A 14,149-nucleotide genomic window follows, 5' to 3' on the forward strand; every position below is an offset into this window, starting at 1 on the left:
GGTGGTTGTTGGTCGGCACAGACTCGGTGGACCGAAGGGCCTGTTTCAGTGCTGTATCTCTAAATAAAAAATTAAAATTAAAAAAAATAAAAGATTCATTGTATGCAAAATGGTGGTTGTGTTTGACGATATAAGTAAATGACTGCACTTCAAAATCAAGTTCGCTGTATTTGGACGACTGCAGGTTATTTGAGAGTCTTTGAACTTTACTTATATAGGAGTACTGATTGCAGCAGTTTCATTGCATACTCCAATTAGTAATACTTACACTACTGGCTTGTTAAAGCGACAGATATGAATTCAACAGAAAATTTAGACGGAAAAACAAAACAGAATCCATGCTGTGCTCACCAGTTGGTATGATTTCAGCCAGAGATGGTGACAGCACCATAAACACAAGGGACAGGCAACCCGATTGACTGCAGACCCCACAACCATCCTCCATAGGCTGACAATTTCATTATTGGAGTACAAACCTTTGCAGCAAATAATACTCTAATTTCTGATTTCAAAATTTGGCAAATTCACTTGGCAAGGAAAAAAAAAAATCACCATAATGGAGTGGGGGATTGGGATGGTGGGAAAGAGAGGGGAAAGGAATGGCTAGGGCATATATTTTGGGGCAGATCAAGGGGCGTCACTCTGCACCAGCTGTGCTGTACCTGATACAATCTGGGAGTGCTTGATGCTAGCATTTATTGATTTTAAATACCAGTGCTGACTCAATGAGCCAAATGGTCTCCTTCTGTGCTGTACAATTTTATGATTCTTTGAAAACAACAGTGGATTCAGAATTATGTTTTAACTTTTAAAAAAAGCTCAGGATTATCCTTTTCTATTCCAAAGAGTGGGACCGGTTTCTGCAACTGGTTCAAGTCAGCCTTTTGAAAGAACAAGTTCCAGATTTCCACTAGTTTTTGTGTGTAAAAGTGCTTTCTGATTTCATTCCTAAATGGCCCAGTTCTAGATATGTCCCCTTGTTCTGGACTCCTGCATTGCAGGAAATAGCTTCTGTACATTTACCTTATCAAATGCTTTTAAAATTTAAAAGAACTTGATTAAATAGTCTCAATTCAAAAAGGAACACAAACCAAGTTTATGCAACATGTCCTCATAATTTGACTCCATTATAATTCTAGTGAATCTCCACTGTATCGCCTCCAAGACCAATATATATCCTTCCTGAGGTTCAGTGCCCAAAACTGAAAACAGTACTCCTGAAAGAATCTGACCAAGGCTGTGTACAACTGAAGCATCACTTCCTCACTTTTATATTCCAACCCCCTTGAGATAGAGGTCAATATCCCATTAGCCGTTTTGATTACTCCTTATATCTCCCACTGGAAGCACCTAGTGATGTTTTATTACATTTGAATAGCTCTTTTAATGTAAAGCAGTTATTGGCTCTCATGTGGTTTGTCTCATCGTTTTCCTTAGACGTTATGTTTTTCTTACTAATTTCACATTATGGCTTGTAACTTACTGCTACCTGTGTTAACACAAGAGCCTGATAACTGTATGGTGCAACTCCTGATATGGAGTTTTGATCACCAGGAACACAGTTCAGGCAATCAGGAGCAGAGGACAGCACAACTGATTTGCATCATTCCCATTTTTCTGGCCAATTTCAGGAATAAGTTAATAGAAGGAACAGCAATTGAATCAGGAAAAGTACATGGTAACAAGCAAATAAAAGACACAGATGTCACCAACAGATGAGTTTCAATTACTCAGGCACTCTTTGACGGGGTCCTAGTGCCTTGTTTACCTTACCATAATAAAATCAAAACAAAAAGGAAAATTCTATTCCTCATAGGTGTAGCTTTATATAGCAACAACTCCCGAGAGAGAGAGAGACACACACAATTAGTATTTTGTTACCAGCTGGTGCGTATAAGATCTACAACTGGCAACATGTTAATAATATTTAACCGGCTTGTACTAAATTCAAAACAGAAGCTTTTTACACTTTAAACAAAGTTATCCTGGAAAATTGCCTAAAGCAGACCCCAACCCATAACACTTTTCAAATGTATTAGGACTGTTGAAAAATTCAGAAATAGGACTGTGGAACAGAAAACCCACAACTGACCATTGGGTAACATACTATTATAAGCTTCTAATCAAACCACAACATTTTCTTCTGTTCTGTAGTGTTAACAAATCTGGAAATGTGTTTCTAAAAGTAGCAAACAACTGACTTACTATGACCAATGTGGCAAGTTAAAAATTTAAAAGTTAAAATAATTTGTTCGCCTTTATCATCTTTTACATTAAATGGTCGCTAGTTTCCACATAAGTACATCACAAAAACACACAGTCCTGTTTCGGATTTCAACAGTCCCATATTGTTGCAAAGAAAGTGGATATTGAGATTGTGGAGCCACCAGATGTGGGTGTAGAACAGTTAGTGACTGGGCATTATTATTCTGAGAGCTATTACTGAAGAAATTACTCAAAATTATATTTTAAAAAGGTACACAAAGCACTGGGGCCTAATAATTCTAAAGATCTTGAAGGAGAAGCTAAGGAAGAAACAGAGGAGCTCTATTTTCCAGAGTTTTCTGGAAAGCAATCTTGAGCTTGAAGATTGTAGAGTGAAATGTTTAAAAACAATTCAGAAGGAATAGGTAAGACAAAACAGTTAGTCTTATTTCAACTGTCAGTAAACTACTAAAGTTTATAATTATATGGGGTGAAATTACTAAGCATTTGGAAAAACACAAATTAATCAGGGCCAGTGTGGATTTCTCAAAGGCATGATGTACTCAGTCAACCTTATACAATTCTTTGAAGGAACATCAGATGATAGATAAGGCAATGCAGGGGATTTGATCTACATGCATTTTCATAAACATTTCATACGGTCAAAGGGAACAGAGAATTAAGGGGATTATAACCACATGGAAAGATATATGATTAGAGAGCAAAAAGCAAAGAACAGGAGAAAAGGAACGTTTCTTGGGCTAGAAAGAGTGGTGTTCCACCAGGATCAGAATTGGGTACTCTTATTTAGCATTTACAAGATGAATTGTGAAAGACTGCAGGAAAATAACAGTTAGGCTACCAGGATGCACGGGTAGCTGACAAGAGTAATTCAAAAGGAGTAAAGTTTATTCTACATTTTGAAGGAATAGAGGAAGGAACTACATCTTTAAAATAATGATTTTAAATGGTATGGAGGAATGGAGGAAACTTGATATGGAGATACACAGGCCATTAAAGAGCGCAGCACAAGTAGTTAATAAAGACATTAAAAAAGCAACTAACATCCCTGTTTTACAAACATAGCCATATAATGCAAAAGAAAGAAGGAAATGTTGATCTTATACAGACATTAGTTTGAACACTGTTGGACACCCCAATGTAGGAAGTACACAAATGGAACAGAAAAGGTACAGTATAGATTCACTTGAGAGACAGTTAACAGACACAGACAGACAGCTGGACCAGCATGTACTGAAGGAAAGAGAGCTCTCTCGGTTTATTTAAACTCTATTTATTATACTCTCAGAATTCTGAAAAGTCAAGCCAGTTTAATTTCTTAAGGAGAAAACAACCAACTCCTTTAACTACTGAACGGTAATTGCTGAAATTCATCGCTGGAAAAGAAAAGCATCAATTCAACTGCTGAATTAGACTACTGACTATCCTACTGTTGAAGAACCTTTTTTCCCCCATCGGACTGCTACGAGGGCTTCAAGCAACCTTGGACAGTTCCACATTGGAAGATTCCACTTCAGGAGAAGCGTAAATCTGCAAGAACACTAATTTTTCTATTTTAAATGTTGTTTATATCTTAATAGTGCTTAAGAATTTAGTTTTTCTAATTAAACAGTTAATTTGTTGATCTAAAGACACCTGGTTTGGTTCACTTCATTCAGGGGTTAATAGTTGGTACAATTTGGCTGGGATAAATTTGGAAATTTTAAAGTGGTATGCAAGGTGATCTGTGGAGTGGCAGGACTGATTTGACAGTGCATTGCTCCCACTGCAATCATAATTATATATTTTGATTGGGGGCTTTGTCTTGAGCAGTCAGTCGTAACAACATTAAAAAAGCAAATGAAATCATAGTTTTATGAACGCAGGCATATAATGCAAAAGAAAGGAGGAAATGTTAATCTTATACAGACCTTAGTTTGGCCACTGTTGGACACCCCAATGTAGGAAGTACATAAATGGAACAGAAAACATGCAATATATATTCACTGAGATGTTACTAAGAATGAGGGTTTGTAGTTGTGAAAAGAGACTGGAGAGGTTAACGCTTTTTCCACCAAAGCCTAGAAGATTAAGCAATGGCCTAAATGGTGGCATGATGTGCCAATTCAGAATAACCACAAAAGTAATTGTAGCAGAATTTAAAAATAAATTACAGATCACAATTAGAATGTGGAATTCTCTGGCCCACACCATTATTGAAGCAATATCTGTGAATGTTTGTCAAAGCATAGTTGCTTGAAAAAGGATACAGAAGCCAGCAGAAGAAGGGAATTAGACTATGTGGCACATATAGAGAAAGATACTGATGCTGAATGCTTTAGTTTCTGTGCTGTAACAACCTATGATTTTGTGTTTTCAAAGAAATTGGGACATTTAGGGACTAAATTAGTTAAGTATATCTAGTTATGGGTAAGCATGGACTTCTGAAACTTGATTAGGAAGTCAAGATGGAATTTCGCAGAGTTTCGTCCTATTAATTTCCATGGCTTCTTTTTGGACTCCCTAACAGTTAGCATTCCGAACAATTGGGACAGACACATAAGGTTCCACTGTGTACCCTATAGGTTGAACACAGATGAATCTATACTCCACTTTGCTTCATATGTTCATATTTAAATGTATCTTATTATGGTATCCCAGGCTGTCCTTTTGTTCCTTGTCTTGTTTGTTTGCTGTATCAAACATTTTGCTCAGCCCACCCGGAAGGATGTGGGCATAAGAAGGGTTACAACCATAGACAGTGGAGGCATGCAGGTGAAAGCCTCCCTGTACACAGATGACGTTGCTGTCTTCTGCTCAGATCAGCTGTCTGTTCGCAGGCTGATGAGCACCTAAGACCAGTTCAAACTGGCCTCAGGAGCCAAAGTAAATCATGGCAAGAGCAAGGCCATATTCTTTGGGAACTGGGCCAACCAATCCTTGGTGCCTTTCACCATCAGGCCAGACTACCTGAAGGTGCTGAGGATGTGGTTAGGAAGGGCCGGGGCGTGCGCCAAAAACTGGAAGGAGTGAACATCCAGGGTGAAACAGAAACTGGTCATGTGGGAACGAGTCTCCCTCTCCATAGTGGGCAAGAACCTGGTCATCACATGCGAGGCACTCTTGGTGTTGCTGTACATATGCAGGTATGGCCCATACCCCACACCTGCACTGTGGTGGATACCCAAGCCATATTCTGCTTTATCAAGAAGTCAAAAATGGACCATCTGTCTATCTTTTTTTCCGGCACATTGATGACTGTATTGGAGCTGTTTCTGTTCTCGCCCAGAATAGGAAAACTTCATCAACTTTGCTTCCAATTTCCACCCTTCTCTCACCTTTATATGGTCTATCTCTGACACTTCCCTTCCCCTTCTCAACTTCTCTGTCTCCATCTCTGGGGATAGGCTGTCCACTAATATTCATTATAAGCCCACCGGCTTCCACAGCTACTTGAACTGCACTGCCTCACATCCTGTTTCCTGTAAGGACTCCATCCCATTCTCCCAGTTTCTCCATCTCCAGCTCATCTGCTCTGATGATGCAAGCTTCCACAACAGCACTTCTGACATGTCTTCCTTTTTCCTCAACCGAGGATTCTCCCCCACTGTGGTTGACAGGGTCGTCAGCTGTGTCCAACCTATTTCCCACACTTCCCACAATTTCAGAGCATGACTGGCCATTTTTTATATTTTTCTTTTTTTTATTATTTTATTTTTAACCATGTACCTGCCTACTGGTTTTTCATGCAGACAGAGCTGCTCATTATTCTGCCATTAACACTCTCGCTGGACTAATGCTTTGTCTTTCACCACAAGCATTAACACACTCTTTGCCCTTGTTCCAGGCCAGCTTTGTTATTTAATCTCTCCTGCCCTCTGCCCTATTACACACCTTCCTTTTTGTTCTCTTCCCCATCAACATCACCCCTAATGCCTTCACTTGCTTAAAACCCAATTATTTTCTAACCTTTGCCAGTTCTGATGAAAGGTCACAGACCTGAAACGTTAACTCTGCTTCTCTCTCCACAGATGCTGCCTGACCTGCTGAGTATTTCCAGCACACTGTTTTTATTGCAGTGGTTTTTGTTGAGGTTCATCCCTAGCAGCTCTCTACCACAGGATTCTGTGCTCTACAGGCTGTTCCCAGGGATGCACACCGAGATAAACATGAACTGCTGCTGGAGGACCATCAACTCGGTGAAAGACGCACTTTGGTCTGCCTGAAACTTGCTGATCTTCCCGTGCAAAGAGTTGTCCACAACGAAGTGTGGCAGACTGGCACATTCCAAGCTCCAGGACTATGTGCTGAGGAATGCACTAAAGCTTGGGGCAGCTGCAGCAAAGGCTCAATGGAGAAAGGCCACTGTGTCAGGCCCTCGCACCACAGTATACCAAGGGGTTGGAAACCACGTAATACCCCTCAGACTGTATGCACCAGAGAATGTTTTTGGTGTGTAATGCAAATGTATATTGTATATAAAATGGAACGGCAAGAACAATGAGGCACCTCACGTTCTATATCGAAAGAAACTGCTCTTTATTGCACTTTATGAAATGTCCAATTTGATTGGGTTTTTAATGTATTTTTACCATTTTTTAATGAATAAAGTACACTTTTGGAAAAAAAAATCCCAGGATGAAAATGTTGAATTTGTTCTCAAAGTAAGAGTTAACGGGCAGAGTTTCTGCTTTGGGCACAGTGAGCGATTCCGGCATAAACTACACTCATTTTGAAAAGTGCTCCCCTACCCCCCAGAAAGTCTGTGCTCAGACTTATTGGCACATCCCTGAATCCAAAACCTGCTATCAACCAGCACAATCTGGCAGCATCTTCAAATGTAGTTTTTTGCTCTAAAAAATGCCTTGATATACTTAAAAGTGGTAACCTGGTAAAGTTTGATTAATACAACTGAAACTGGGTTTATCACAAAAATAAGCTTTATAAATTATACTGTCAAACCACCATCCCTAGTAACCCAATTTTAAATTACTGAAAATGACTTTGAAAAGTACAAAACTATTTTCTACTTAGATTGAAGTACAGTAGTCCTTAGTAATTAAAAAAAAAATCATTTAAAATCTTTCAAAGCGCACCTAATAGTGTCTTTGCAAATTAGTACAATTAGCGGAAATCTCAATGGTGATGAATTCAGCCAGGGGTGAGGCCAGTTTTGTGCCTGGTGCCTGCTTCTAGCGTAATGTTTTTAAAACTAGTGCAAGAGATCACGGAAACTCAACATGTGCTAAACGAAATTTTCACTTAAAATTCTTCACTCTTTTGCACTGGTTATGCCAATATCGGGGAAATTGCACTGAAAAAAACCCAGCAGAATCAAGCAGAAACTCCAGGCCAATATTTCTAATGTTTTTAAAAATACACAGTAACAGCATTTATACAGCAGGTTGATGGACCAAATCCATAAGGTGTTAGTGGCGTACAAAATTTATCATGTGCATAATATCACCGGAACTATTATACTCTCATACAACTGTTACAAATACATCATATTCATGGCCTTTATTATGGTATGACACATGTATCACCTTCAGTAAGAAATTGAAGAAGTAGTGTCACTGTTCATATGAGCAGTGACTGACAATTTTGGCCTTGTATTTGATTTTGCTTCATGCAGTCATGGAAATATTCATAATAGCTCATGACTCATTTGTGCAAGTAGTGCTTGAAGACAAATGAGCTCCTGCAAACTTAGGACTTATCCTCATTAAGATATATCATCTATGAAGAGGCAACTGAGATGACAAAACAGGGTATATTAAAGCAGCCAAATTTTTAACAATCCAAAACCCTCTCTCTCTCTCACCCTTCTAAAAACAGGCGTACATTTTGTGTAAGTAGAATTGGAGAGGAGAATAGGGAAAGATATATTAAGTCCTTTTCAATGTTTTTAGGTCATTTTAAAATCATAGAACTCCATTAATACCTTTGTGACATCTCTTTATACAATGTAGCAAATACCAACTGGCAAGTCCAAGGCTACAATCTACTCAAGGAGTTAATTTGGTACTTATGACAACTTAATCCATCAGGATTTTATAGTCTTAACTTAATACTAGGTAGCTATTGGTTTAGATTATATAAAATTTGACTTTTACAGTATTTATAGTCTGTGACTTAGCTTTAAGGCCACTGTCAGAAGTATTTTGCAACACGACTGGATATACTGCAACCTTCGTCCACATGCCAGTTTAATAGTTCAAAATGTATCTTCCCACTTGTTTTCAATTATTACCGAAACTTGTTGCTCTCTTTGGTGCACCTTCATAACTATTTGCCCTAGTTTCACAGAGATCCTCATTTGCCTTCCTTCCATAACTTCCTTTTCATTTTATGGAGCTTTAAAAATCACAGCCAAAACCTCAACAAGTCCTTTGAAAATTAGGTTTTTTGACTATCAACTAACAGCTGAAATGTTTTATGAAAATTAATTTGTCCACCTTTTTAAGCAGAGCTGCTAACCTACTGGGACATGTTAATGTCCACCTTAAAATAGCAAAGGAGTCCCATACGAATATTAATACATTTGTATGTTGCTGCTTGATGAACCTAATTTCAGGTGTTATTATTGAGTTCCAATAGACTGCAACAGCAATATATGATCCACCAACTATTTTGTTTATATGCAGCACCACACAATTTAACAATAAATCATACAACTGCATTTGTTAGAGCCGTAACACAAGAACATGGAAATAGGAGCAAAAGTGGACCATATGGCCCATCGAGCCTGCTCCTCCATTCAGTATGATCATGGCTGATCTTGAGCTTCAATTCCACTTTCCCACCCACTCCCCCATATCCCTTGATTCCCTGAGAGACCAAAATTCTGTCCATCCCAGCCTTAAATGTATTCAATGATGGAGCATCCACAACCTTCTGGGGTAGAGAATTCCAAAGGTTCACAACCCTTTGAGTGAAGTAATTTCTCCTCATCTCAGTCCTCAATGATTGGCCCCTTATCCTGAGAACGTGCCCCTGTGTTTTAGATTCCTTGACGGCAGAAACAAGCTCTGTGTCTACCCTATCCAACCCCTTGAGAATCTTGTATGTTTCAATGAGATCACCTTTCATTCTTCTAAACTCCAGAGAATATAGGCCTCACATCATAGGACAATCCCGTCATCCCAGGGACCAATTTTGTGAACCTCCATTGTACCACCTCCAATGCAAGTATATCCTTTCTTAAATATGGAGACCAAAATTGCACACAGTACTCCACATATGGTCTCACCAAAACACTGTACAATTGTAGCAAGACTTCTTTATTCTTGTACTCCAATCCCCTTGCAATAGAGGCCAACATGCCATGTGCCTTCCTAATTGCTCATTATACCTGCATGCTAACTTTCTGCATTCCTTGTACCAGCACACCCAAGTCTCTTTGAACATCAACATTTACAAGTTTCACACCTTTTAAAAAAAATTCTGCTTTTCTGTTCTTACAACCAAAGTGAATAACTTCGCATTTCCCTACATTATACTCCATCTGCCATCTTGTTGCCCACTCATTTAACCTATCTATATCCCTTTGCAGCCTCTCTGTGCTCTCCCCACAGCTTACCTTTCCACCTACCTGAGATACATTACTCTCTGTCTCTTCATCTAAGTCATTAAATAGCTGAGGCCCCAACATTGATCCTTGCGGCACTCCATTATTCACTGCCTGTTAACGTGAAAATGCCCTGTTAATGCCCAGTCTTTGCTTCCTATCTGTTAACCAATCCTCTATCCAAGCTAATATATTACCCTCAACTCCATGAGCTCTTATCTTGCCTATTAACATTTTGTGCAGCACCTTATCGAATGCCTTTTGGAAATCAGGTATACCATATCTACCATGTCCCCTTAATCTAACCTACTAGTTACATGCCCAAAAAACTAATAAATTTGTCAAACAGGATTTCCCTTTAGTAAAATCATGTTGACTTGTTCTAATCATACTGTGCTTTCCTGAGTGCAATGTAAAGACTTCCTTAATAATAGATTCCAGCATTTTCCCAATGACTTATGCTAGGCTAACTGGCCTGTAGTTCGCTGTTTCATCTCTCCCTCCTCTCTTGAATAGCAGTGTAACATTCGTCAACTTTCAATCTAATGGGTCCGTTCTTGAATCTAAGGAATTTTCGAAAATCATTGCTAGCACATCCACTATCTCTGCAGCTATCTCTTTTATAACACTAGGCCGGGATTGTGTGAGGCCCCGAGGTGGGGTCGTTGGCAGGGGAGCATGGAGTCTCACGACGGGGGGATTGGAGGTGGGGGGGTGGTGGCGGACTGGCCGGCAGCTCATAGAGGTGGGATCCCTGCCTTTAATGGGAAGGGAATCCCGGCACCTGATACTTTGATTTAAAAACACTGAAGGATCGCTCCGGGGGTGATGGGGGCACAAAAAAGCAGGGGCGGGGTTCTCCCCGCCTTTTCGGAATGGCACCGGAAGCCCAGCCTCCAGCAAAAAATCCAGCACCTAGTGTGTAGGCCATCAGGTCCCGGGAATTTGTCGGATTTTAGTCCCTTAAGTGTCTCCAATACTTTATCTCTGTTGATAGTAATTTCCTTAATTTCCTCACTCTTCTTAGCCCCGAGGTTACCATCTATTTCTGGTATGAAAATTGGGTCTTCTACTGTGAAGATAGACACAAAATATTTCTTCAATGCCTCTGCCATTTCCTCATTCCCCATGATAATTTCTCCCGTGTCTCCTTCTAAGGGACCAATGTTTACTTTAGCTACTCCCTTCTGATATACCTATAAAAGCTCTTTAAAATCTGTTTTTATATTTCTTACTAGTTCAGTCTTATTCATTTTTTACTTTTTTTTTAAATCAATGTTTAGGTGGCCCTTTGCTGGTTACAAAAATAATCCTAATTCTCAGACTTGCTACTCTTCTTTGCAACATTTTAACCCTCTTCTAATCGAATACTATCCTTAACTTCCTGAGTGAGTCACTGATGGGGCTTTCTTGCTGAGTTTTTTCACTGCAATGACCTTATTCGCTGATGTACAATTTTTGTTAAACTCTCTGTCCCTTCCTGTCCCATTCTGCTTGTCTTTACCCATAACGCTATACTGTTCCAATGTCTTGACCGTTCTCTTTGGATTTCTAAATCTTTCTTCACCCGAATCCTCCTTCCCACCACCGGACCCCCCACCCCCACCCCCACCCCCACCCCCCCACCGTTGTTAGTTCATAACTTCTAGCCTTATCTGCTGGCACACTCTTAAGTTTGTACTTTCTGTCCCTTCCTGCCACACTCTGATTATCATTACCCTTTTTGCTATCTTGCCTTCTCTCTCTTTAAATTATTGTATCTTCCCTAACTTGATCCTCATCCCCAATATTTAGTTTAAAGCCCTCTCCACCACCTTAGTTATACAACTCGTCAGAACATTGGTCCCAGCACGGTTCTGATGAAGACTGTCCCAACAGTACAGCTCCCACTTTCCCCAGTACTGGTGCCAGTGCCCCATGAATCAAAACCTATTTCTCCCACACCAATCTTTGAGCCATGCATTTAACTCTCTAATCTTATTTACCCTATTCCAATTTGCTAGTGGCTCAGGTAATAACCCAAAGATTATTACCTTTGAGGTTCTGCTTTTTAATTTAGCCCCTAGCTGCTTATACTCCCTATATAGAACCTCTTTTCTAGTCCTATCTATGTCATTGGTACCCACGTGGACCACAACAACTGGATACTCCCCCTCCCCTTTCAATTTCCTCTCCAGCCCTGAGCAGTCATCCCGAACCCTACCACCAGGCAGACAACAGAGCCTTCTGGACTCTCGCTCTTGGCTGCAGAGAATTGCATCTATTCCCCTGAGTATACTACCCCCTACTACCACCACATTACTATTTCATGCCCCCACTTGAATGGCTTCCTGTACCAGGGTCAGTTCACTCTTCCACGCTGCAGCCCTCAGCTCATTCATACAAGTTGGAAGGACCTCAAACCTGTTGGTCAATTGCAAGGGCTGAGGCTCCTCCACTTCTACCTTCTTGATCCCCTTACCTGCCTCACTCACAGTCACACCCACCTGGCCCTGACCACTGACCAAATCAGAAGACCCTATCCTATGGGGAGTGACTTAAACGCCTGCTCGGGTCCGCAAAAAGAAACCCGACCCGAGCCCGACAGAACCACATCCGACCCGAGCCCAACCAGGCCTTCCATTCCATTTTTTCCTGTGCCCGACCCGACCATCAGTTAACTTACCTTCCATTTTTCACTTTATGCCTTATCTGCACAAGCTTAAAATAACTGTAACAAAACCAGCTTTCTAGTCAAAAAATTACATTAACAGTGGACCCACCTGTGATAGAGCATGTCCGACCCAGCCCGACTGAGCCCAAATACCGGACCCGGATGTGCAACCCAACCCGAACCCAACACATGTCGTCGGGTTCAGGTCTGGTAGCAGGTCTTTAGCATGACTGCCTCCTGAAACAAAGTGTCCAGGTAACTTTCCCCCTCCCTGATGCATCAGTGTCTGTAGCTCAAGTATGGCATGAGTAATTAAAGGACAATATGCTTCTTGTATTAAGGTGACCTAACTAATTCTTAATTAAGTCAATCAACAGATTTATTTTTCAACACAACTTCCTGAAATGTAAATCAAAAAGGAATGGTACAAAATAAACTGTATTGGATTAAGTTAACCAAAGGCATTCCAATACCGATCTCGTGGGATTTCATGGGGATAAAGCCTAGAGAGTGAATTTCAACAGGCTATTCCACCACAGATGTCAGAGCAAAGTCAAGTGCAGTTGGTACTGATCAGGATTCAGAGTCATGGGTGACGTCCTGCTCCAACCATTTCCCAAGTCAGTTCAAATATTCTGATCGCCTTCTCAGGGATCAGTTCATTCAGCAAAGACCCGATATTCATTCTGAGGAAGCTCCTGGTCGGTGGAGCTCAGCATCCAATGCTGACATATCCTTCTATTAAGAATCACTGAATGTAATGCTGTAAATGACTATGCTGTCTACTTACGGTTCTGCCTGTATGCTGCAGTCAGGCGCAACATAGTTGCTGGGAATGTAGCCGTGCCTGCCGTCCCCTCGACTCAGTGACCGAGCCAACCACCAGTTATCCAGCGACTGGTCAGTCACCTCCAACTTTTCCCCCGCTTCAAAGCTCAAGTCCTCAAGGGTGCGAGCCGAGTAATCGTACAAAGCCACATAGATCTTGCGCTGCTGTCTGAGGTGCGGCGCCGGCTCTGGCGGTCGTGGCCGGGCCGGGATGACAATGTTACTTTCGGGCACCGGGTCGGGGTCTTTGGGTTTCGGCTTGTCGAAGACACAGGGGCAGATACACCTGAGCCAAGTACAGCGAGTCCGTATGAAATTCCCCATAGCGCTCCCTGCTCACTCTGCTGTGGATCCTCTCTATTCTGTCTCCAAAGGGGAAGACATTCGTAAAATGAATCAATGAACAAGATGTAAGTCTTTAAATGGAATAGAAATAAACCAGAGACAGATTTCTGCAGATTTCTTCACTGCCTCTCGGTGCAATCCTTTCTCAACTTAGAATTTGAACCAGGAAGTGTTTCTACCAGTAACAAGTGCCAAGAATCCGCACTGAAACTTCGGCACAATGTCGACACACCTAATAGGTATCCAGCAGGTTCGAGGAAGTCGATACTCCCCGGCAACCGTGAACTTTCATTTATTTCCTGGTCTGGTGTTCCCCTGAAAGCAGGTGATCTGAATAGTATATTTAAAGCAGCAATGATTTTTCTTTGTCAATAGATTCATGGATTATATATTTTGAGTTAGGATTGAAGTTTATTAAGCAAGATTCATAAACGACAAAGACAAAACTTAAGTTTATGAACGTTATGCCATCTGCAACCTAACATGTATATACATTGCTTATATAGTCTCAAAACATAATGAGACTAGTATGGCAATAAAAAAATGCC

At 40.8% G+C, this 14,149-nt stretch overlaps 1 protein-coding gene across 1 annotated transcript in view; it reads right to left on the bottom strand.

Annotated features, from left to right (window-relative positions):
• Positions 1-13,888, bottom strand: part of frk (fyn-related Src family tyrosine kinase) — a 105,839-nt gene extending 91,951 nt beyond the window's left edge. Inside the window, exon 1 of the mRNA XM_068025569.1 lies at positions 13,219-13,888. Within this exon, the coding sequence (XP_067881670.1) occupies positions 13,219-13,580 (362 nt within the window). The 5' untranslated portion in view covers positions 13,581-13,888. The remainder of the gene's footprint in view (positions 1-13,218) is intronic.
• Positions 13,889-14,149: the final 261 nt, after the last annotated feature.

The sequence above is a fragment of the Heterodontus francisci genome, chromosome 3 (assembly GCF_036365525.1).
Source record: "Heterodontus francisci isolate sHetFra1 chromosome 3, sHetFra1.hap1, whole genome shotgun sequence".
In the NCBI taxonomy this organism is placed as follows: Eukaryota; Metazoa; Chordata; class Chondrichthyes; order Heterodontiformes; family Heterodontidae; genus Heterodontus; species Heterodontus francisci.